General features: G+C 42.5%; 1 protein-coding gene across 2 annotated transcripts in view; it reads right to left on the bottom strand.

Moving 5' to 3' along the window:
• The window catches only part of SYNJ2 (synaptojanin 2), a 201,616-nt gene that overhangs the window by 134,899 nt on the left and 39,932 nt on the right, over positions 1–26,785 (bottom strand). For both annotated transcript variants that reach the window (XM_033937185.1, XM_033937184.1), the window contains exon 2: positions 8,190–8,276. In XM_033937185.1, coding sequence (XP_033793076.1) covers positions 8,190–8,208 — 19 coding nt within the window. In that variant the 5' untranslated portion in view covers positions 8,209–8,276. The remainder of the gene's footprint in view (positions 1–8,189; positions 8,277–26,785) is intronic.

The raw sequence follows: 26,785 nt of genomic DNA on the forward strand, positions 1-26,785 counted from the left end.
ATTGCTGAATGTATCTAGATTTTCAGAAAGCTTTTGATAAAGTTCCTCATGAGAGGCTCCTGAGAAAATTAAAGTGACAAAGTTCAGTTATGGATTCAGTTGTAGATTAGGAATTGGTTATCGGATAGAAATCAGAGGGTAGGGTTAAATGATCATTTTTCTCAATGGAGGAGAGTAAACAGTGGAGTGCCACACAGGTCTGTACTGGGACCCGTTCTATTTAACTTATTTATAAATGATCTGGAAATTGGAACAACATGTGAGGTGTACTTTCTTATATGAGATGATGATTCTGGAACTAAACTAAACCTTAAGCTTATATACCGTATCTTCTCTCTAGAGATAGAGCTCGGCACGGTTTACAAGAGTTTTAAAGAAAGGAAAATATAAGAATTAGTGATTATATAGAGAGCAGCGGAATTTACATTTTTTAAAATAGCCACATTTCCAGATGTTTTTGAAATAATTGGAAGGAGGATGGAAGCACCTGCAAAGATGGACTTATTTTCAGGAAGTGTGGAAGCTGATATGGTTAGCTCTTTCACACCGTACACAAGAGTTGGATCCTGAATTATTGATGTTTAATGGCTTGGATGGGTTTGGGTAGGTAGAGAGGTCTTAATATGATTCTACCCTGAAAAAGTCTATGTATTTGAGATTTCTCCAGTTTGTTTGTTACTTACACTGGGTATCTGAATGTAAGTAATTTTCAAAATATCATACAATCAATGATTGTGAAAAACAGCGCGTTAGTTACGAATGAAATACTGACCTTTTGCACATTAAGATGTTAAATATGACCTATGATGGTGATTTTTCCCAAGAGTGTCAAGAACACCCATCATTGCTATCATTCCTTCCCTGCCCGAGACCATTGTGTGTCTACAGAGGCATCAGGCCCTTGTCAGAGATCTCACAGAACAAGCCAGGGCACATTGTTGTGGCCAGTCACCAGCTGATGAGCTAATAACGGCAGCTAAACTCTGGAAGCAGTACAGCTCGTCCAGCTGAGCAGGGCTGGAGCTGACCTAGTTCCAAGTCCCTCCCACTGCAGCAGAGCAACAAGAAGATGGGGTGAGTCACCAGTAATCCCCCTGCTCAGGGAGCATATAGGAGCCCGGACTTTGGATTTTTGGAAAGCTCTTTTACTGGCAGTCATCTCCGTGCTGTCTAATGCTGTTGGCAAGTTTCCAGCAGGGATTTGAAAGAGAGTCAAAATTAAAAAAAAAAACAAACACAAAAAAAATCCTGACTGTAGTTGTTCTTATACCATTCATCTCAGGACAACGTCATGCACAGCAAACTCCTCCAAACAAACACTTTGCGCTGCTTAGGGTCATTTCAAAAGCAGATTACAGCTGCTGCTCTGGTGGTAGAGCTCAGTTCTAGGGGCAGTGGCAGAGAAGTGATTTTTTTATAAATCTGTTTCTCATTTTATAGACTGCTTGTGGGGCACATTCCTGTTTTCTTGCAGCTTTTTCCAATTAGTTGAAAACAATCATTCTCCGAAGCGTAGACACCTTATAATACCTTAACTGAAACCCTCTCTCTTTTTATCAGTTGTGACTAAACTGAAAGTTCCATTGAATTCAACTGTCAATTATGCGTGTGTACACCCGATAGCAATATTTATTTACTTGGATTTAGCTCACACCTTTTTCAGTAGTAGCTCGATGTGAGCTACATTCAGTATTTCCCCATCTCCAGAAGCCTCACGATCTAAGTTTGTATCTGGCGCAATGGAGGGTTAAAAGTGATTTGAAATGAGCTTCCCTTGTTGTTCTAAACAAGTATACAGTATTCCCCCAATATACGCGGGGGGGGGGGTTCCATTCCAGGACCCCTGTGAATCTTGAAAAACCGCAAATACGGTTTTTCGGGGGGGAGACTGGAGAGAGCAACCGGAGTGCCAGCGAGGGAAGGAAATCACTCATTGTATGCTCCGACCGCCTCTTCCTGCATTAAAGTCGGGCCTTACCAATCAGGAGCTGCGTGTCAAAGCAGCTCCTGATTGGTAAAGCCCGACTTTAGTGCAGGAAGAGGCGGCCAGAGCATACAGTGAGTGATTTCCTTCATTTGCTGGCGCTCCAGCTGCTCTCTCCTGCCTCTCCTGGTCGGCGGTCGGAAAATACCGCCGACCGCGAATGACCGGGGGAACACTGTACAAGTGCTGATCAAAAAACCCCCCATAAAACCAACAATCCCAAAATTACTGCTTAGCCTCTTGTATTACTACTACTACTATTATTACTATTTAACACTTCTATAGCACTAAAAGACGTACGCAGTGCTGTACATTAGACAGGGTTCAACTGAGCTAACAAAATTCTTATCAATGCTTCTCTATTGGCCTCCTTGTCTTCTCCTAGTTGGACAATTGCATCTCCTTCCAAACCTTTTTCATGACTGATGCTTATAATTACAAGGAAACTCCTGAAGAGAAACAACCAGAGTATCTATATTGTTCAGCTCCAAGCAAGTGAATAATTGTAAAATTATTTCTGGGGGAATTCTATGCATTGCAGCATTTCTGCACAGAGACCAGGAGGCAATATCAATGTTGCATTTCCCCCAACCTCTTCCACACATCTTCATAATTTAGCGCCCCTTCTATACCCTCTGTAATAAGTAGAAATAAAACAAAAATATACAGAAAAACCCCCCAAAACAAACAACCTTTTTTAGGATGGACCATTCGGGTCTTTATCTGCTGTCATCTACTATGTTATTTTAAAAAATGTCTAAATATAAAAAAATAACTAAGGGCTCCTTTTATTAAGGTGGGCTAGCATTTTTAGCACACGCAAGATATTACCGTGCGCTATGTGGCTAGAACACCAGCTCAATGCTGGCGTTAAGGTCTAGTGCGCCTGGGGCAATTCAGTGCGTGCTATTCTGCACGTTAATGCCCTAACGCAGCTTAGTAAAAGGAGCCCTAAATGTAGTTTATGATTAGCTTTTGCAGGTAAACCCTTCTTCCTTAAATCAGAAATAAACAAATGTTGACAAAATCAGTACAGTGATGCCTCACACAACGAACTTAATTGGTTCCAGGAGCAAGTTTGTTATGCGAAAAGTTCGTTATGTGAAACGCGTTTTCCCATAACAATACATGTTAAAAAAAATAATTCGTTCTGTAGCATAAAATATGCTAAGATGACATAAAAAAAGATAAATTTTTGGTTATTATTTTTATTTAGATACATCTAACAACATAATTGTTTTTTAAAACAACACACATTTTTTAAATTTAAAGACAGACTAAGTAGAGTCTAATTTTACAGTGAGAGAGGGCAGAGTCTCAGCGGCAAAAACTGGGACTTAACTGTTCATTTTTTAAATGCCTGCATGGTTGAAAATGTTGTCCATTTCCTTGGGCAGATCATTCTGTCTATAATACTAGTTTATACTTATTACAAAATGGTCTTAATGGATAAGCTTTTTTTTTCCTGTTTCTTTCAATATGTAAACAGAATGCCAATGGTGAGAGAGAACAAAGCTGTTATTTTTCTAGCATCGGGGAAGCGGCGAGAGTAGCTCCGCCCCCCCCCAATGCATCAGCAGTAGGCGCCGGGCCCCTGCGAGCCGACGGTCCGCCACTGCACAGGGAGCCAGGCGGAGAGAGGGCAGTTAATAGCAGTGCCTGCGCGGAAGGATGCAGCTCGGGCGACTTCGTTGTGTGAAACGAAGTTCGTTGTAGGAAGCAAGACATGAAGTTCGTTGTGCGCAGCGTTCGCTGTGCGAGGCGTTCGTTATGCGAGGCACCACTGTATATATATAAGGGAAACATGAAAGCATTTCAGAGGTGGCAAAGCAATTTAAATTTCTTTGTTGTGGGAAAGCGTTAATAAAGACAGCTAAGAAAGACTATAAAGAGAAACTTGCAAAAGAGGCAAAAACTCATAACTATTTTATTAGGTACTTCAGAAGCAGAATACCTGTGAGGGAATCTGTGGGACCGTTGAATGATCAAGGAGCAAAAGGGGCACTCAGGGAGGATAAGGCCATAGCGGAAAGACTGAATGAATTCTTTGCTTCAGTCTTTACGGAAGACGATGCAAGAAATCTACCTGAACCGGAAATGGTTTTCAAGGGTGATGATGCGGAGGAACTGAAAGAAATCTCGGTGAATCTGGACGATGTACTAAGTCAAAAAGTGATAAAATCACCTGGACCAGATGGTATACATCCCAGGGTACTAAAAGAACTCAAACATGAAATTGCTGACCTGCTGTTAGTGATCTGTAAACCTGTCGCTAAAATCGTCTGTAGTACCTGAAGATTGGAGGGTGGCCAATGTTATGTCGATTTTTAAAAAGGGCTCCAGGGGAGATCCGGGAAATTACAGACCAGTAAGCCTCACTTCAATGCGGGGCAAAATGGTAGAAACAATTATAAAAAACAAAATTGTGGCACATGTAGACAAACATGATTTAATGAGACAGAGTCGGCATGGGTTCAGCCGAGGGAGATCTCGCCTCACCAAGTTGCTTGACTTCTTTGAAGGTGTGAATAAACATGCAGATAAAGGTGGGCTGATTGATATAGTGTATCTAGATTTTCAGAAAGTTTTTGATAAAGTTCCTCACGAGAGGCAAAGTTCAGTTGTGGATTAGGAATTGGTTATCGGATAGAAAACAGGGTAGGGTTAAATGGTCATTTTTCTCAATGGAGGAGAATAAACAGTGGAGTGCTGCAGGGGTCTGTACTGGGACCAGTTCTATTTAACTTATTTATAAATGATCTGGAAATTGGAATGACAAGTGAGGTGTTAATTTGCAGATAACACTAAACAGTTCAAAGTTATTAAAACGCATGCGGATTGTGAAAAATTGCAGGCTGACCTTAGGAAATTGGAAGACTGGGCGTCCAAATGGCAGATGAAATTTAATGTGGACAAATGCAAAGTGATGCACATTGGGAAGAATAACCTGAATCACAGTTACCGGATGCTAGGGTCCACCTTGGGGATTAGCGCCAAAGAAAAGGATCTGGGTATCATCGTAGACAATACGATGAAATCTTCCACCCAATGTGCAGCGGTGGCTAAACAAGCGACCAGGATGCTAGGAATTATTAAAAAAGGGATGGTTAACAAGACTAAGAATGTTATAATACCCCTTTATTGCTAAATGGTGCAACCTCATCTGGAGTATTACATTGAATTCTGGTCTCCTTATCTCAAGAAGGATATAGTGGCGCTAGAAAAGGTTCAAAGAAGGGGATGGAACTTCTCTCGTATGAGGAAAGACTAAAATGGTTAGGGTTCCTCAGCTTGGAAAACAGACAGCTGAGGGGAGATATGATTGAAGTCTACAAAATTCTGAGTGGCGTAGAACGGGTACAAGTGGATCGATTTTTCACTCTGTCAAAAAAAAGTAGGGGACACTCGAAGTTACAGGGAAATACTTTTAAAACCAATAGGAGGAAATTTTTTTTCACTCAGAGAATAGTTAAGCTCTGGAACGCATTGCCAGAGATTGTGGTAAGAGCAGTTAGCATAGCTGGTTTTAAGCAGGGTTTGGATAATTTCCTAGAGGAAAAGTCCATAGTATTATTGAGAAAGACATGGGGGAAGCCACTGCTTTCCCTGGATCGGTAGCATGAAATATTGCTACACCTTGGGTTTTAGCCAGATACTAGTGACTTGGATTGGCCACCATGAGAACGGGCTACTGGACTTCATGGACCATTGGTCTGACCCAGTAAGGCTATTCTTGTATTCTTAAGAAAGCTGAGATCTTTGTTAAGTAGGTGACACAGGTGCCAAAGTAGGTTTTTTTTCTTTGTAGTGAGAAAGAAAACCAAAGTCCTTGTTGAGTCCTCTCTGGTAGGTATCAAAATATTTTATCATTTTGATTTCAAAAGTCTTACGTTCTTGGATCATCTTAAAGTTTCCTTTTAATATTCTAACCATAAAATCATTGGGGCAGTGGTCAGTTTTTTCAAGTGCTATCCGACAGAGGTGACATCCTGGCTGGCATTGTCATTTTTAATATGATATCTGTGTATGTTGATCCTAGACTTTAACATTTGGCCTGTTTTTGTTTTATTTCTACATATTACCTTGAAGAGTGTGGACTAACACGGCCACACCATTTCACTCTACTCTTTGGGAAACCCCGCCCCACCATGTGAAACTATTTCTAATATTTTCTCTTACTCCAGAGCCTAATCTGTAAAAGTCGGTAAGAAAGAAAGTGGCCGCATGTCAGATAGAGTGCTCCTCCTCCAGCTCTCCAGGTTGATGTATTTGAACTGTGTGGGACACATAGGGATTCGCGGTTCAAATACTAGTTATCCACTTCCCTCCTTTTCTGCTCCAAGGGTAAAATAAAATATTTGAAACAGTTTGCACAGTAATGGGGGTCCTGTGTGGGAGGAGAGAATCAGAGGGAGCAAGGAAAGAGGAGCTAAGCTCTAAGAATATGCAGGATTGGGGGGGAGAGGTGAAGAATTAAGAGCTTTTGGGGAAAGAGGGGGCAAACAAGATCAGTGTATGTCTTGGGCAGTGTTGGGCTGCATCTGGATGGGGAAGAGTACGATAGGTACATACAGCTCAGGGTATGGGTGGAGTGGAGACAGGAGGAGGAGTGTATGCCTTGGGGGAAGAGAGAGGCAGGGTTAGGAGAGAGCAGGAGGGGTGGAAGTGTGTGCGCCTTGGAAGGGGTATGTGGAGGAAAGTGAGAGGTGTATATCTCGACAAGAACGTTGCCTGCGGTGCAGTGGGGAAGGTGGGGAGTGAGCTGGGGGGGGGGGAAGTGCTACAGCAGAATTCAGGTGAACAAGCTTTGAGGAAGAGTTTCAGACAGCTATGCTAGAGTGAGTGCCATAGGTGGATGTGTTCCAGGCAGAGTATGAAGGGGTGGTATGGGAAAATTGGAAAATGAACTGTTGGGATGGGGGAAATATGTTGGAGTGGAGAGAAAGCGAGCAAGCAGAAGCCCTATAGGAGTTTGTTTTGGAGGGACATGAGAAAGAACTATGGCTGAGCTTATGGGGGCGTTTGAAAGACCTTTGGGGATGTGTGTGCACTAAGTCTGAGAATGTCTTGCTGGGTAATAGAAAGAAGTAGAAAGAAACTGGGAAGTTTTCCCCCATTGAAAGGGGAAGGGGGGACACAGAAAACTGGGAGCTGAACCTGCAGGAGAAAAATTAAGCCTAGGATAAACTTCAAGCTAAGTTAGGAAGTGGGATTGCTGGGGTATGGATCTAACTAGAGCAGGAAGAAAGTAGTCGGTGGGTGGGGGAAAATCAGACCTTTATGATGAGGGAATTCTACACAAAAAAAATTGTACATAAATAAATGCAGGGTCTGATAGTCAAAATTATTTAACTAGGTTGAAATCTAATGCGATTTCAATAAAAACTACTGTACCCCCACCCCCACCGTGGCCATAGTATTGTACAAGTAAGAAAAAATGTGATATAACACAGATAAAATAGTCCAGAGGATTTTTTTTATAATATGAAAAACAGAGGATATGTTTAATACAATCTATTTCATTTTATAGGAGACAGAGCCTAAACATCTGCTTGCAAAACCTAAATTAATGTTGATGTCCCATCTCCTGCCTAATTCTGATTTTAACATCATATAATGTGACATGTTCTTTGACATATTACATTATATTTGGTTTGTAAGTTGTGAGCCAAGTTAGACACTTTGAGCTTCCCCCTCACAGACCTTGATGTGACTTGGTTGCCTTCCTTGCTTTTTCTAGTTTAGGATTGTTTGGCAAATTAGGAGTGTGTTGTTGTGGATAATTCTGATTTTAAGCAGATAAGTTTTAATTTTTATTATGTTGGTTGAATAAAAGATAAGAGAAATTATCTGAAAGTTATTTTAAAAAATGTTGGACTGCTGATTGCCCATACAGATTCTGTTGGGCTTAACACCTCTGAAGGTCCAATATTAATTTAAGGCTATTGTGGAGTGGAATAGATTGTTGTGGAAACTTTATAAAATGGAAAATGGGTATATAATCGGCATCTTTTTGAATGTTCCATGAGGGAGTAATTCTCAAACTGGACACCCAGGTGTCTTAAGAGCATTTTCTGTGAAAAATCACATGCATGGGTCATTGCAACCTTCAGGTCACAAAGGAAGAACGTAAAAATGAAAGCAGACTTAGCTGGGCATCAGTGGGAAAAAAAACAATCAATCCCCACAACACATAAATACTCACTATATTTTAACTGTAGCATGCCAAGACATCCATAAGCATCCTGGAGTCTCTCATACTGGCCTATTATTGCCTCCTTTTCTTCAGGCGCTGAAAGAAAAACAGAGAAAAAAAAAAAAGTCAGTGTGTGCACTTATAATCTTTATTACTTGAACATCCTGTGCCTTCCTAGTCATGAATTCTTTCCACAACCTGGCCGATAATCAATTTTTGAAGCAGAAAAAGAAAAGTGGGACGAGACAATGGACCTGACACTCAAGTGTTCAAAAGGACCAGACTGCAGTCAAACCAAACGTAATAAAAAATGTTTATTCAAATCCAAATTCAACACAGCACTGTGTTTTGGCATACAAATGCCTGCATCAGGGGTACTGCTCCTGCTGAATTAAGGGAACTTGTAGCTTCACTGCCCTTGGCTGTAGTGGCCTAACATCCTAAGTTTGGCCAGTAGCTCTGCAACTCCTAAGGAGGAGCCCAAGGCATCTGAGCCAATCAGGGCTAGGCCCCTCCCCATGCATCACATGATGCACCGGGGAGGGGCCTAAAACCCAGTATCATCGTCAGGGAGGAGAAGCAGGAGCTGTTCCCTCCTGCCTTTTTCTTTGGGAAAGGGAGGTCTTTCCGGGCAGGAGGTAGTGGGCATCCTTCCTGCTATCTTTTTGGGGTTCGGGGGAGACAATGGTGTCTCCGGAGTGCTAGCATGGGTTTTTTGTTTGGTTTTGTTTTTTTTAAATGGGCCAGATGGTGCGCAGAACATCTGTTCCATTAAAAAAAAGCAGAAGCCCGGACAGCAGTGACAGGAGGCTGCTTCCCCTGTCACTACTGTTTAGGGCTCTGTATTGTGTCAATCGCTCACTGAGTGATTGAGTTGGTGGGTTTGTGTGCAAATGATTTGCATACAAACTTGATAGTGAATCAATCACTGTTGGAAAATCTGCCAGAGAATTGACCAACAGCGATTGAGTCGCTATCGTTAGCAAATCTAGCCCTTAGTCCTCCATTGCCCCAGGCACAAAATAAGTAAATATGTAAAACCACCGATTGTAACCACAAAAAGGTGGTATATTAAATCCCATCCCCCTTTCTCTAAAATAATCTTAACCGTGCATTCAGACCACACACAGAGGGGCTTATTTACCGAGTTTCATTAAATAGTTAATGTAAGAATTAATATGTACTAACTGCCAATTATAGCTGGTGGGTGATTTGAGATGGAGTGGAAAATGGGTGGACCTAGAGCAGTGTATCGCAAACTATGTGCCTCGGCACACAAGTACATGATCCAGGCATGCTCTGATGAGACGCCAGTAAGGAGAGGTGCCGGCACACTGCTTACAGGACGTGCCTCTCATGGTGAGAGGCGTGTCCTGTAGGCAGTCAGCCGGTGTCGATGACTCTCCTCCTTACCAGCGTCTCCTCTTCTCCCCATACCTCCCCTCCTCCAAGATCCCCCACCGAAGAAGTGACAGGTTCAGGGTCACGGCAGGAGGGCTTCTTAAAACCTTACCGGAACATAACGTCCGCTTGTTTAATATACTGCTTTCCCTGGCTATTAAAAACATACTACATTGCTGGAAAGATCTGTCTAACGTAGGCCACATTTATTGGTGCGACATGTTATGTTTAACTACCGTACCAAATATGAAAGTGTTATTGCAGAGAAACACAACTCCATTCGTAAATACCTTAAAACATGGAACCCCGTTACTTTATATTGCAAACTAGACCAATGAGATTCATATCTTAACCTACATCACTGAGGAATAACACAATACATTCTGGTACTGTTGACACCTTCTCATGGGGCTCTCCTGGAACATATCTTTCTCTCTCCGCTGTGCCTAGACTTTATTGACGAAACTCGTGCTGGCTTTCTACTATATAATAGATATTAGACAATTGGTTGTATTATTTCTAGATTACTGGTTTTCATGAACAGTGGGTTCCCAACCCTCTCCTGGATGACCACCAGGCCAGTCGGGTTTTCAGGATAGCCCTAATGAATATGCATGAGAGAGATTTGCATATAATGGAGATGCCAGGCATGCCTAGTGGTCCTCCAGGACAGGGTTGGGAACCACTGCTCTAGAAGACTGCTTTCAATACCTTTACAACTAGGTTGTATCATGTCTTAGCTATCATTTATGTATTATGTGTTTGTTTGTTCAAAATCAATAAAATCTTTGAACTTAAAAAAAAAAGACCATGTTTGGGACTGTTATTTCTGTGCATCTTCCACAAAACGTCCAAACTCAGATATGGATGTCATATCAAAAATGGCCCTCCATGTACACACCATTGTTTCATCATGAAGATGTGGAGCCAGTGCTAAGTGTTAGATAAACTCTGGACACCTCGTTTGCCAAACTGGATGGACTGTGCAGGTCCTCAGTAGCTGACATTTACAATGCGATTGTACAATGTTACTACATACCAATCAGGCCCCAGAGAATCACATTGGAAACCATGCACCCTCTTCGACGGGCATAAATAGATGCAATCTGTGGTTTTTTAAACATAGCATGACCTAATTTGATTCCTACATTACGTTCTTGATCATATGCCACGATCTCTATGCCCTGCCATCTAATAATCAGGTGTTCTAATGCTGTTTGTGTCTGTGCAGACTCCTAATGTCGGCCAAATGTTACCTTGGAAAAATCAATATCCCGTTTTTGAATGAATTTCTAAGGTACTCTTCAAATGCCTTATTCCACCTTAGTAAATGCTTTAAGTAATTTTCTAACCATTTTAATAGACCTCAGAACCACCACTCCTCCGTCCCACAGAAGTGTTATAACGGGGAGATGCAAGTGGTGAACTCCTCACCGGTCTATGCAAAATAAATAACGTGCAATTCTTATCGCTTTTAAACTTGAGTTATTACTTATCTTGGTAATGGTGAACTTTCAGTTCTCATTATAGGCTAGGGGTCTCACCGCTAGCCTATAATGAGAACTGAAAGTTCACTTGCATCTCCCCATTATAACACTTCTGTGGGATGGAGGAGTGGTGGTTCTGAGGTCTATTAAAATAGTTAGAAAATTACTTAAAGCATTTACTAAGGTGGAATAAGGCATTTGAAGAGTACCTTAGAAATTCATTCAAAAACGGGGTTTGTGTCTGTGCAGCACTGAATATACCTGATAACAGGAGAGTAACTGTAGCAATATTAGGGCCATATTTACAAAGCAAACCAATTGTGTACCGATCAGTTTGCGGCCCCTTAGCGGCCAAATTCTCCTCCGGCCCGATTCACTTACCTCTCTGCCGACCATCCTCCGATCCGTGCATGCAAATGAGGGGGAGGGACATTCAAAAGTAGGGAAGGCAGCAATTCGCAACACAAAATTCTCGATCCGACTGGGCTGGCCGATCAACTCCTAAAGCGACCAGTCGCACAGCTCTCTACCGACTCTCCTGCTCCATTGCCGCCTGTGCCCTGCTCTCTGCTGCCCCGATCTCGCTGCCTGTTTCAGGGGCTGCAGAAGCCCTGGGGCAGGGGGGAGAGCAGTGCCTGTTGGCTCCCTGCCTTCCAATTATGCTGCATACATCTAGCAATGTTACAGAAATCAGTTTTAGCAGGACATTACTGTAGATGTGGATACGTTAAAAACACGCTCTCTCAAAATTAATTAATACATACTGTACAATACATCTGTGCACTGCCAAAGATCTGCCACTCAATTTTCATATAAAAGGCAAAATGACACAAAACCTTCTAAATGAACATTCAGTGCAATAAGGGGGCCAAATACGAGAAAACTGATCTCTGCTGCCTTCCCTGCAGTGTGAGCCTGCGGGTTTAAAGCCACTGCAGGAAAGGAGGGAAGAGGGCTCGCACTGCAGGAAAGGAGGGAAGAGGCTGCCGCCGGCGAAGATAGGAGCAGGAGAGTCGGACCCGAAAAAAACCCCAGAAGAAAAAAATCAAAACAAAACACAAACGCATGCACAGACCATCTGCAAAGAAAGCAGATGGTTTCCGCATGTGCGGGGATCGCACACCAGCGATCCAGGCAGGCAGATGGGGGCGTTCCTCCGATCGCCCCCATCTGCATATTTTTGTTTCCTGAATTCATCGGACTGCACAAACCGGGCAGCTTCGTGAATCTAGCCCTTAGAGATGGAGCAAAAGAAAGTTTACACCTTTTTTTTCTCTTCCTCCTCCAATCCGTGCGGATCTACGAAAGTTAATCCCTTCCTGCCACTATCCTTCACCTTTGTATTTCTTTGCCTGCCAAACTCAACAGGATTACTACTCCTACACAGAGCTGGCGAGAGGTTTGTGGAGACATTATGCAAACTGCCCTCAAAAGTGATCAAAAAGGGAACCAATATAGAACAGTGCAAATAGAAGGTAAAATTAGAATGTCAAGTTCTGCAGAATTCTCCACAAAGCTGCCTAAGATGCCACTGTGGAGAAAAAGTCTGGATCCCACCAGAAAAATTGGAATATGATCAAGTCCTTGCATTATTTCATTTATTTGGATTTTGCTCACACCCTTTTCAGTAGGAGCTCAAAGATGAGTTACATTCAAGTTCAATTGGCATTTCCCTTGCATCCAAGACCATGGAGGGTTAAGGAATTACCCCAAAATCACAAGCAGCAGAATTTGGATTTGAACTGCTTACTCCCCTGGATGTTAACCCTTGCACTCTAACCAGTGCACAGGCCAAATGTTTTCATTTGATTAATTTTCCTTGTTTGCAGGATTTTGTTTATGTTCAGGGTTTTAAAAAAAAAACCCCAAAAACCAAACTTTGTTTCAAAGGCAATGTCAAAAATAGTGTACCATATTGCTTAAAAAATACTTAGGCCCTCTTTTACTAAGGTGCGATATGCTTTTTAGCGCATGATAAATATTAGCATGTACGAACCGCTAACGCATCCATAGGATAACATGCATGCGTTAGCATTTAGTGCGTGATTAGTGCGCGCTAATATTTATCACGAGCTAAAAAGCATAGCGCACCTTAGTAAAAGAGGGTTTTAATTTTGTTGTTATTTTGGGTTAAAAAATGACATGGGGAATGTTAACATTTTGCATGATATTTCAAATAAAAGCACATCCCTAATAGTTACATCATCTTTGAAAAGAATTTTTTTTTTAAAATTTTACTTTATGTACAGTACTTTATGTACCTGAAAACTGATGTGCCTCCTGCCAGCTTTCTCTTTCTAGTCTTTCATGTCTGAAAGAAAGGGATTCCAAATGATGTGCACATTGAAAGCCAACACCCACTGCTTCAGTGGTGGCCTGCGCATTCCTGAAATCTGAATTTCATCATGGACAAACAGGAGCTATGTAGTTTGCATTTCCGGAGGCACTAATTACTTTCAGAAGATAAATATTTGCCAGTTCTTTCCACGCCTGCTGTAACATTTTTTCTTCTAGCAAAGAATAAACTGTATCTACTGAGAAAGACCCAAGAAGCACCCTGCGGGAACAGGAATAAGAGCAAGGCCCTGGAGCCAGGATAAACCAAAGTCAACAAAATAATATTTAAGATGTTATGTAGGTAGGGGTCCTGTTCTATTTACAGGTGGGGGATCAAAAGTAAGCATAAAACTAGTCCTTAGAAAGAATGCCCTTTCGTGGCCTGCTTCTGTAGAGCCATGGTATGCACGGTTGTCTCCCGCTTTTGTGGATCACCTTCCATTGGGGAGTGAACATTTGCTCAGTAGCCTCTCGATCGGCTGGTTTTACACTATACTACAGCGGTGACAGGTCAACAGCGCGCGGCGACAAAGGCGCGCCAAGACAACTGAATGCAAGGCGGAAACCCGCGCCAAAGAAAACCAGTGTTTTAAGTGGCTCCGATGGGGAGTGTAATACAGATCGCGCCAGCGTTGTGGGGGGTTGTAACCCCCCACATTATACTAAAAACTTCACTTTTTCCCTAAAAAACAGGGAAAAAGTTAAGTTTCCAGTATAATGAGGGGGGTTACAACCCCCTAAACCCCCCACAACACCAGCACGATCTGTATTCAATAAAGTGTGGGGGGGGGTTCCCCACCAAAACCCCCCGTCGGAGCCCCTTAAAACTGTTTTTCTTCGGCGTGGGCTTCCGCCTTGCGCTCAGTTGTCTCGGCGAGTCTTTGTCGCCGTGCGCTTTTGACTATGAATCATATTGATATTATAATGTAGTATACTATATCATATTTTGTACTGTCTATTGCTCGCATCTACATGAACATAAAAAATCTCTGTTGTACACCATCTTGGGTGAATTTCTTCATAAAGGTAGCCAATAAATCCCAATAAATAAAAAGGATAAAGGGTCATGGATTTAATATTCTGACTTTATATGGTATGGGTATTCAGATGGCTGGCTGCAGAAATTTAGGAAGTGCCATGATGTTAAATATTTCAAAATCTCGGGCCTCTTTGGAGGGGGGGAGGATACTGAGCTTCGAGTCTCGGTCTCCTTCTTTCATAAACAGCTTGGGGCTCTTGGGCCCCCGCGGGATTTCTCCTTTGTGTTGGCAGCTTGGCAGAAGGATTTGGGGCGGGAGCTTGGGGCGGATTTTTTACTTCAAGCTCTTCAACGTATCCCAGCTTTGGTGCATGGTGCGGAGCTCTGAAAGTGCCACTTCAGGACCTTGTTGAGAGCGTATACCTCCCAGAGTCGGGCCTACCATATGGGCTGTGTTGACACTCAATACTGTCTCACCTGTCACACGGAGGTGAACTCTTACTTTCATGGCCTTTGGGGTTGTGAGCTTTTAGGGGGCTTTGGCTTCCTTTCTTCAGGGTCTGTTACGGGTTCCTGTCCCTGTCTCTGTATTTTAAATGTTGTTTGCTCATTTCTCTCTGTTTATATCTCTGCTGAGAAATTGTTTTTGTGCAAATATTATCTTCTGGGGAAAAAGTGTATTTTGAATTTCTGGCTGGCTGATGTTCCTCCCTCCTTCTGGTACTGGAAGAATAAATTACACGAACTCCTGGGCTGGGAGGCCACCATGGCTTCTTCCTCTCGCCGAAGGAGCAAAGACTTTGTTCGTATTTGGTCTCCCTATTTGGACAGTTTGTCTCCCTGGGTTCGTAGTTGTATTTTGAACAGACTGCAATTGTATTCTACCCCGCCTGTCTGATTTGGGAGGAGGGGGGTTGGAGGAGTCTGGGGGTTAGGGGCTCCTTGTACCCTGGGAGGACATCAGAGTCCAGTCCTCTTTGGGGGAAGAGTCTTGTCTTATTTACTTGAATTCTTGCCTGCTTTTTTTAATTTGTTGGTGTATGGTTTGTTCTTGTTAATAAAAAAAAATAAAATTTCAAAATCTGCGGTGAAAAAGCTTCTGCTGATTATGAGGCAGCTGAAAGTTACACTGATGAATTTGCTAAGAGAATATCTGATGGAAACCTTGGTCCTCAACAAATTTACAATGCTAATGAAACAGCTCTCTACTGGTGCTATGTTCCTAGAAAAACACTGACAATAGCTAATGAATAAGCACCATACAGTTTTAAGGACACAAAGGACAGGGTAACTGTTCTTTCATGTACCAATGCTATGGGCACACACAAATTAAAGTCGGCAGCGACTGGAAAAAGCCAACATCCCCAATGTTTCAAGGGTGCATGCAGGGCAGGATTAATTCTTCGAGGGCACACAAGGGCAGGTAAAGAAAGACTATTCTATTACTGCGCTAGCAGTTTCTAGTGTGGGGAGCCGCGCTGAATGGCCCACGCTGCTCCCGATGCTCATAGGAACTCTATGAGCGTCGGGAGCAGCGCGGCTCCCCGCGCTAGAAACTGCTAACGCAGTTTAATAGAAGAGACCCTATGTGTGACTAAAGACTATGATTAGAACAAAAACTGAACTATGCCTGGTCCCAAGGATTTTGCACAACCAAAATGATTTACATTTATTATATGTAGGTACTTTCTCTGTCCCTAGTGGGCTAACTAAGGGGCAAATTCTATAAGCAGCAGCCAAAAGTTAGGTGCCGATATAGGCACCATTCAGCACGATTCAAGCAAAATCAGCTGCTGTTTAGTGAATCACGCAGAGCGGCACCTATTTTGGAGGTGGCCATTAAATAGGCCAGTTCTAGGCACAACTAAAAGTTAGGCGCCCGTGTGAGCGCTTAAGCACGCTTAAGAGCAGTGATTCTGTAAGAAGGCGCCTAACACGTGGCCACGCCCATGCATAGCGCCTATTTTTTTGAAGGCAAATTTTTAGAGGCGCCTTGTTACAGATCCGCTTTCTTGATAGGCGCCTAGGTTTCATTCAGTGCTGATTAAAAAGCTTAATTGAGCTTGTTATTCAATTTAGATAGGCGCCTGTCTAGCCGAAATAGGTGCCTAACTTTAGGCGTTGGTTACAGAATTTGGGCCTAAGTGTTTTTATATCTGGGGTAATGGAGAGTTAAGTAACTTGCCCACTGCACTATTAAGATGAGGTCATTGATAGTTCCTCCAGTGAGTCACTGGAAAAATGTTATACTCTTGAAGATTTGTAGACTGGGTGCTGCTGGATGCACGGGGTAGACTTTCAACGTAACTACAGGGAATGTGTCTGGGATTTATAGTTTACAATCTGTGCCATTTGTGCATTTGAATGAAGAACTTGAATGGGTATGTTAATTGATAGGGAGAAGTAATGAGATCTGGGATAAAAATGCACCGATTTCATTTGATTTGCATTAACAGTTAAGGCTTTTAAAGCCTTCAGCAAAGATTTATGGTCTAAGAGTTTGCTTAGTCGAGATTTGTGGATTAGGATGCTTCTGTGAGGATTCCCTGAGCTAGTGGCTCACATACTATTTTGCAGTTTTGTCTAAAGGAAGAATTTGTTGCATCAGTTCTTCACATTCCACTTCACATCTGTTGTCTAGAACAGTGTTTTTCAACCGCTGTTCTGCGGCACACTAGTGTGCCGCGAGATGTTGCCTGGTGTGCCGCAGGGCCGCCATCAGGGCAGTACTACCAGTCCTGCATTCAGGGGCCCGGAGCTGACAGGGGGCCCGAGGCAGGGGCGCCAGTAGCTCGCCAAGGCAAAGTGAGTCGATCACCCAGGACTCACTTTGTCTTGGCGATCTAATCTATCGAGCCGATAAGTCTTCTTCTCCCCGACGTCAATTCTGCAGTCGGAGAGGAAGTTCGGGCCAGCCAATCGCTGCCTGGCTGGGCGGAACTTCCTCTCCGATTGCAGAATTGACGTCAGGGAGAGCATGCGTCGACATCGGCTTTGGGGCCTGTTATCCATTGGTGGGTCCTGTTCCCCGATGGCAGTGGCTTGGGGAACGGCAGGGAGAAAGAAAGAAAGGGGGCAGGCAGGGAAACAGAAGGAAAGAAGAGAAACAGAAAAAAAGAAAGAAAGGTCAGGGAGAGAGGAAGAAAAAGTTGGGGGAGGGAATGAGGTGTGGAGGAGAGAAAACATACAGGCTGATAGAAGGGAAGAAAGATTGGATGCACAGTCAGAAGAAGAAAGTGCAACCAGAAATCACCAGACAAGGTAGGAAAAATGATTTTATTTTAAACTTAGCAAAGTGGAGGCAGTATTACCACAGTTTTCAAAGGAATTTGCCCAAATAACTTAATAGTTAACTGGGTAAATTCCCAGAGATGAAAACTTCCCTTCACTTACTATGCACAGTTCTGAATTTATATCTGCTGTCTATATTTTACAATATGGTCACCTTTTACTAAACCGCAATAGTGGTTTTTAGCGCAGGGAGCCTATGAGCGTCAAGAGCAGCGCTGGGCATTCAGTGCAGCTCCCTGCGCTAAAAACTGCTATTGTGGTTTAATAAAAAGGATGGAGGGTATATTTGTCTATTTTTGTATGCTATAAAAACCAAATACAGAGAGAGACTGAGAGCTGTTGACGAAGAGCTACGTGTGTGTCTTTCTTCGATTCCAGCCAGAATATCAGCTTTGTGTTCAGCCAAACAGGCCCAGGTTTCGCACTGAATAAAGTATTTTATAATTTTTCACTATTCTGTTTACTTAATATTTCATAATAAAGTAATTATAAAATACTTTCTTTGTGTTTATTTGATTCCTAGTCAAGAGAATTACTTTATATATAGTCAATATAGGCACAGAGTTAAATTTTTTAACATTTTCTAATGGTGGTGTGCCTCGTGATTTTTTTCATGAAACAAGTGTGCCTTTGCCTAAAAAAGGTTGAAAAACACTGGTCTAGAACTGTACAATAATTGAATTCACATAAAGAATGAAGTGGGACAGATGGCGAGAAAGATTAGGAGATGTTTAATGAGTAAGCAGTGAGCACTAACTCTTATGATGGTCCATTATAAAAGAGTTAGTGGTAACAGCAGTTAGCGTTGATGGGTTTAAAAAAGGTTTGGACAAGTTCCTGGAAGAAAAGTCCATAATCTGCTATTGAAGGACACTTGGGGGAAGCCACTGCCTACCCTGGGATCAGTAGCATGGAATCTCCTTACTATTTGGGTTTCTGCCAGGTTTGTGAGAATAATTTGTTCCAGAAGCATGCTTGTAATCCAAAGCACTCATATCAAAGCAAATTTCCCCTTAGGAAATAATGGAAACTCAGACGATTCGTTCCACAACCCAAAAACTTTAATACAAAATATGGTACTATACGTACTTGTATTGCAAGACCTCGCTCGTTTAGAACAGTCATCACACTCCCAGAGCGTCAGAGAGAGAAGAACCATCGGTTCAGTTGTGATAATGTGACACGTGTATACTGTATGTACTCATATTGCAAGACTTTGCTCATTTAGAACAGTCACTACATTCTTGCAGTGTCAGAGAGAGAAGAACCATCGGCTCAGTTGTGATGTATACCAAGTTAAAATTTAATAAAATGTTTTGCTTGTCTTGCAAAACACTTGCAAACCAAGTTACTTGCAATCCAAGGTTTTACTGTACTTGTGACCTGAACTGGCCATTGTGGAAACAGGATAGATTGACCCAATTTGGCTATTCTCATCTTCAGCGAGTTGTTTTTTGCTGATGTACGAGTGGTTTGATGGTGGTTACGGAGTAAAGGAGGTACATTTTTACCTGGTTCACTGTTATGCAAATGCCATGCCTTGGTTGAAAAACAAATGCCTCTTACTTTTCATAAAAACACATTAAAATCTATTGCAGCTTTTACCAGATCAAGTTTTTTTCCATGTATTCATATGACAACTACTGCTGACTGTTTCAACTACAGACTTGGGAGGTTAGGATTAGTCTTTTTTTATGTTTAATATGTTTATTAATTTTCAAAAAGGAAACAATACACACAAGCGCATGTGACATGGTGTACAACTAAACAGTTGAATACAGACTTTCTCCCAAAATTCACCATAGTACCAAACGCCCACCCATTCCCCCCCCCCCAAACCAGTTCCAATACAACAAAATACACTCCATTCCATATAGTGCCACTAAAAAATTTAAACATTAAGCAGATGACTACGAGCCCTGTGGGTTAACGTAAGCCAGAATGGTTCCCAACAAAAACTAAAAGCTTTACCCCTCACAGAGTCAAAGTCCGAGAATTGTAAACGTTCCATGGAAGCGTGTTGTAACATCAGGACACGCCAGTGGGACAAGGTGGGAGAATCTGAAGAAATCCAACAGTGCAAAATCACCTTCTTCCCCAACAACACCGAGCGAGCCATAAAACCCCAAAAACCATTTGGATGGGGAAGAGGAAGATGGTCCAAGGTAAACAACAGTTCCGGGCGGAGGGCAAAGTTGTAAGTCCACATTGTCTGGATGTGTCGATGAAGCTGTAGCCAAAAGGACTGAACCCTCGGGGAGGACCAAAACTGATGTCCAAGGGTAGACGGGGAATAAGAACATTTAAGGCATTGTGCCGATGCACACATCTTGGCTCGAAAGAGGTAAGCAGGACACCTGTAGAGACGCAGCAAAAATTTAAAGTTCATTTCAATCAAGGGCACACAAGGTGTCAATCGTGCCGTCCCAGGAAGACCTCTCTTAATCATATGCGCTGTCACTGTGCAGGAAAGTTCCAGGGACCATTTCTCTGCATAAGATACATAGGAAAGTTCGCCCAACTGCTCTTGGAGATGGCGATGATGAAATCTCAAAGGAATCATGTCCTGCGCAGTCAGACTTAGGGCCTCTGAGATGGTTTCCATGCGCCGATCTGTGAGGGCATCCCAAGAGAAGGAATGTACATAGGAGGAAAGCTGAAGATAAGAAAACCAGTCCTTCTCCAGCCAACCATGATCCTTACGCAGGTCCCAAAGGATTTCAAGGACCCATCTGAATTTAACAGCTGAAAAAGGAATTGGTTAGAATTGACAGTCCATACAGCAGAATTGGCCGGTGTCATTCCAATGGGAAAATCCCCATTATCCCTCAAAGGTAAAAAGGGGGTCACCTGAGATGAAACATGCAGTTGATGACACAAATGCCTCCAGAGACGTCTCAGGGGAAGCAAGAAAAGGTCCCGTTCCAAAGAGGTCTTTGGAGGCAGGCGCTGCACATGAAGGAGGTAACTGAAGTGGAATGGAGCACACAAGAAAAGTTCCCCTCTGGTGGCCGAAAAATAGCTGGTCCCCCTAAACCAGTCATTTAAATGTCTCATCTGGCACGCCTGTGATAACAAACGAAGACTACGCAATCCCAAACCTCCAAGGTCCCTAGGACGCGCCAGATGCACAAGAGACAAATGTGCTCTTTTACCATTCCATAAATATTTTTGGAGACCCATTCAAACCGGGCCGGACCCAAGGACGTCGGCATCGGTAACTCACTGGCCAACCACGACTCCACCACTGAAAGCAGCACGGAATCAGAGATATTTTCAGGGAGGCCTATAAATCTCAAATTTCCACGACGAGACCTATTTTCCAGATCTTCCAGTTTGTCCTGGCAGGATCGCAGTTGGGTCGTCAGCGTGGCCCCTCAGACGACACTCCAAGCGCCCCATCTTCCACGGCCGACACCCGGGACTCCAACTCCATGACTCGGGCAGCATGATCTTCTAGCAGCGATTCCAATTTAGTGAGTTGTGTGGAAATCTGAGCCATACGCGGCTCCAGCACCTGCAGAATTGCCTGCTGCAAGTCAGTTAGCATGGCCTGTGTAAGCGCCGGGCTGTCTGCATGCGGCACGTCCGCCATCTTGTCCTCGGTCACTTTCGCTCGTTCCCGATCCTTTTTAGCAGTTTTGGAAGCCATAGCAGAGGGCGATCGGGCCAGGAAACGGTCCATGCAATTGCGGCACCAAAACTGCGGCAGCGGTGGTCTGCAATTCAGGCTAGTGTCTCACCCGAACGCAAATGAGGAACAGGGCTCCGGAGCCGGCACAGAGTGCTGTTGCCCGACTCACAGCATCACGTGATCCTTAGTCTTTTTTTAATAAATGGATTTTTAATTTTCCCGGTAGTTAGGATTGTATGTCAGACTTGCAATTTTTCTTTGCGTTCACTTGAAATTTATAAACTACGGCAGAAATTTACTAAAAACAACAGAACACTTGGTAGATGGCAGACTTCTTGTTGAAGTTATAATTAGCTGAGAAAAAGAAATGATAAACATATACTGGAATGTTCTTCCCACCTTTACAACAATGTCAAATATTTACTTACAAGGCAACTTCAGCCTAGCACTGTGTATGAATACAGATGTGTCAAGTGACTCCAAAGCATATACCCTTCAGTGCTCTAGAAGTATTAAATAGTAGTTTCAAGTTTATTAAATTTTGATAGACCACTTATCCAAGAAAATCTAGGCAGTGTACAATAAAATATTTAAAAACAATAAATAATACGAATTGACATATGACATACTTAAGACCATTTATTTACAAGAGACAAATTGGGAAGAGGTGAAGAAATACAATGTATATATAGGAAAGTGAGGGAAAAAGGGAGAGCACATGAGGAGGGGGGATTAAATGTTCTACATAACATAGTTCTTCTAAATCCTAATAGTTGTAAATATCTTTAAATAAAAATGTTTTAAGTTCCGATTTAAATTTGAGAAAAGAATCTTACTGTCCGAGATGAAAAGGCATTCTATAAAGTTGGAGCAACAGAGAAAATAGATTTATGGGTGGTATCACAGACAATATTACACAATGAAGGAACAGCTAAGAAACATTGATTAGTGGAGCGCAGAGGTCTAGAAGTAGAGTATGGTATAATTAGTCTATCAATAAACGCAGGAGAACGCGCAGATTTCGTTTTGAATATTAGAACTAGAATTTTGAATGTTATATGGTGTGAAATTGGTAACCAGTAAGCATTTTTCATTAAAGGGATAAGAACATAAGAATTGCTGTTGCTGGGTCAGACCAGTGGTCCATCGTGCTCCTGCGGCGGCCCCTAGGTCAAAGACCAGTGCCCTAACTGAGACCAGCCCTACCTGCGTACGTTCCAGTTCAGCAGGAACTTGTCTAACTTTGTCTTGAATCCCTGAAGGGTGGTTTCCCCTATAATAGTCTCTGGAAGAGCGTTCCAGTTTTCCACCACTCTCTGGGTGAAGAAGAACTTCCTTACGTTTGTACGGAATCTATCCCTTTTAACTTTAGAGAGTGCCTTCTCAATCTCCCTACCTTGGAAAGGGTGAACAACCTGTCTATCTACTAAGTCTATTCCCTTCAGTACCTTGAATGTTTCGATCATGTCCCCTCTCAGTCTCCTCTTTTCAAGGGAGAAGAGGCCCAATTTCTCTAATCTCTCGCTGTATGGCAGCTCCTCCAGCCCCTCAACCATTTCAGTTGCTCTTATCTGGACCCTTTCAAGTAGTATCGTGTCCTTCTTCATGCTAGACACATTACTCCAGGTGAGAACGTACCATGGCCCTGTACAGCGGCATGATAACTTTCTCCGATCTATTCGTGGTCCCCTTCTTAATCATTCCTAGCATCCTATTCACCCTTTTCGCCACCGCCTTCTAGATTTGCTAGGGGATCCCTTGTCATCCTGACTCTAAAAAAAAAAAACTTATCTATTCTGCTGGCTCCTTTCTCCTCTTCCATCTCAAGTCACACTCACCCTTACATTACTTGGGCCCAAAAATTCCTAACTGTATTTTCAGTTGAAATCTTTTAGTCACGCTTGGGTAATCACACAATAGCAAATAGAATGATAGTTTAAATTTGAACATTTATAACAATTCAATAAATAGTGAGATGAACATATCCAGTATTCTTTGAACCTGCTCACAACTTACTAAAAGAATATGCTACTGTTGACTTAAAAGTCCTTAATGAAATTGCACTTTTTACCTACATGTTCAAATGTCATAGCTATTGGTACTATTCATAATATTGATTATAGGGTAGTCCTTGAGCTAATACCAAGTATAATCTTTACTGCCAACGTACCCTTATTCCCTTCCCAAATCCACTCCACTCCTTCCCAAGAGGAGACCACCATTGTTACAATACTAAGGCAAAGTCTATTCTCCAAAAGGTTTTAATTCTTATAACCCCTGTAATGAATCGTGAATGGATTTCTCCCCATCCCAACTTCCCCCTTCAGTGGTCACTGGTCAAGGACCACAAAGCATGCCCTTACTCAACATTAAAGGGCTAACTTATTAATAGATGCTGGCACTGTCATCTAGACATAGGGACACTGGATCATCTATTGTCCTTTGATACTCATAGAAATATAGAAATAGACGGCAGATAAGGGCCACGGCCCATCTAGTCTGCCCACCGCAATGACCCTCCCCCACCTAACTCAGTGAATAGATCCCACGTGTCTATCCCATTTGGCCTTAAAATCAGGCACGCTGCTGGCCTCAGTGACCTGAAGTGGAAGACTATTCCAGCGGTCAACCACTCTTTCAGTGAAAAAGAATTTCCTGGTGTCACTGTGCAGTTTCCCTCCCCTGATACTCAACTTCTGGAAGTCAATATGGGAACAGATTAATCTCATATTGGAATCAACAATTCCTCTGACGTATGAGGTAGTTATATCTGGAACATTGCTGCATATTAAGCCCCCTATAGACCGCTACAAATGCAGGTGTTTCCTAATTATGAAAGGGATAGTGAGGAATAGTGGCTCGTGGCCAGTAGGGGGTGATGTTTATGGGACGATAATGGAATGGATATCGGAACATGAGTGCAGTATTTTTGTGGAGTTTTTCTACAAAAGTGCCTGTTTTTTGTATGATTCTGGGTACTTCTAGTTAGATACAAGCATATGTGTTAGTTAAGGCCACACCCAATGGAAGCGTACGAAAAACTGGTGAATAAAAAAAAATCTAAATATAAATGTAGTTAAAGCCAGAAAAACATACTACAGATTAATATAAGGGAAAGAATGGTGTTCTTTTTGTGTACTTTGCTGTTGGGCCAGATCATAAAGGAAACCAGAGGAATCCATTTTGATTCTCTGTCTTTATCTATATCTTCTCAGTCTTGGAATCCATTTTGTTTCCAGGTCTTTGTTCTCAGCATCGTGGTGTTAATTAATACCACATGTGCTGGCTTTAGACTAGTTAGTAACGTGTCCCAAACTGAGATATAACAGGAATTAAATATAGTTTTGAATGAGAATTATTTATGTATGGAAGCTTGGCCAAGCAAGTATGAATGAAGCAAATATGACTGGAGTGAGTGTATGGCTGTGTAGTGAACAAAAAAATTGGTAGAAAAACATAATATATATATATATTTGTAACCTAAAGAAATTCAAAGGGCACAACATCTGGACATAATTAACAGTCTCTAGCATAGAGAGGGGGGAGACCAGCCCCTCCTCCTCCTCCTCCTCCAGGCTAAGGTTTCTGTGTGCAGATCCATAACCTGTCAGCTTTTTTCCTCTAAGGCTGAGAACTTTTCAGCATCTTTTTAACAAATAATTTCTCTTAATATACTTTTGTGAAAATTATGATTTATATTCAGAAACCACTATAAGCAAACAAATGTACTTTTCTGAAACTTTTGTCTTTGTCTAACTTTTAAGACCACCCATGTTATTTTATTGGTTGTCAACCTGATGATGTCACAATAAGCCAAAAGTATATAATAGAATGACCTGAGATATTAAGATGAGCTCGTTATTAGAAAGCCAGTTTTTGGCAACTATAACGATCTCCCATTAGCGCAACTGTTAAGCAATTATGCTTGATTCTTTTGATCTCATAATGGAAAAATAGAAACAATAACTCAATAAATCTTAATTATAATTTTTAAAACCTTGCGCTGGTGTCATTTTGCATGTTTTATTATTTTTCAAACCATGAGCTTTCAATGAGGTGTCGATGTCCCTTGCTCAATAGCCATGCAAATGGTGATTCGCAATTGGAAAAATTGCAACCGCCTCAATTTTCCTTTTTGGTGGGCCAGTTTATATTTAGGATACAAATATGAAAAGATAAACGCTGATATGTTGGGGCATAGCAATCTATTTAAATTGGTTTGGGGTCCGTTGACATCCTTTGTTACTTCAACATAGTTGTCTTATTTTAATTTTTTTTTTTTAATCTTTATTGATTTTTCAAACATTGGCAGTGCATTACAGATAATATAACATTAAAATTTTGAATAAAATGTACCTTAATATACAAATAAAAAAGAAAAACAACCATTTTCCCCCACTTTCTCTCATTATAACAAATTAATTCATATAGCACAGTTACTTACCGTAACAGGTGTTATCCAGGGACAGCAGGCAGATATTCTTTACGCATGGGTGACGTCACCGACGGAGCCCACGGTACGGACCTTTTTACTAGAAAGTTCTAGTTGGCCGCACCGCGCGTGCGCGAGTGCCTTCCCGCCCGACGGAGGAGAGCGTGGTCCCCAGTTAGTATAAGCCAGCTAAGAAGCCAACCCGGGGAGGAGGGTGGGACGTAAGAATATCTGCCTGCTGTCCCTGGATAACACCTGTTACGGTAAGTAACTGTGCTTTATCCCAGGACAAGCAGGCAGCATATTCTTTACGCATGGGTGACCTCCAAGCTAACAAAGAGGGAGGAGGGATGGTTGGCCATTAGGAAAATAAATTCTGAAGTACAGATTGGCCGAAGTGCCCATCCCGTCTGGAGAAAGCATCCAGACAGTAGTGAGTAGTGAATGTGTGAACTGAGGACCAGGTGGCCGCCTTGCAGATTTCCTCAATGGGTGTGGAACGGAGGAAAGCAACAGAAGCGGCCATAGCTCTTACCCTGTGGGCCGTGACAGCGCCGTCTAGTGACAGACCGGCCCGAGCGTAACAGAACGCGATGCAAGCTGCAAGCCAGTTGGATAGCGTCCGTTTAGAGACCGGTCGACCCAAACGATTTGGGTCGAAGGTCAGGAAGAGCTGAGGGGACAAGCGGTGAGCCCTTGTACGATCAAGATAGTAAGCCAGGGCACGCTTGCAGTCAAGACTGTGCAATGCCTGTTCTCCGGGATGTGAATGAGGTTTCGGAAAGAAAACAGGCAACACAATGGACTGGTTGAGGTGAAAAGCTGAGACCACCTTTGGAAGGAACTTTGGATGGGTGCGCAGAACCACCTTGTCATGGTGAAAAATAGTGAACGGTGGATCGGCAACCAGTGCATGAAGCTCACTAACCCTCCTGGCAGAGGTGATGGCAATGAGGAAAAGAACCTTCCATGTCAGAAATTTGAGCGAAGTTGTGGCAAGCGGCTCAAAGGGAGGTTTCATGAGGGCAGATAAAACCACATTCA

This window comes from Geotrypetes seraphini, chromosome 3 (assembly GCF_902459505.1).
Source record: "Geotrypetes seraphini chromosome 3, aGeoSer1.1, whole genome shotgun sequence".
Taxonomy (NCBI): Eukaryota; Metazoa; Chordata; class Amphibia; order Gymnophiona; family Dermophiidae; genus Geotrypetes; species Geotrypetes seraphini.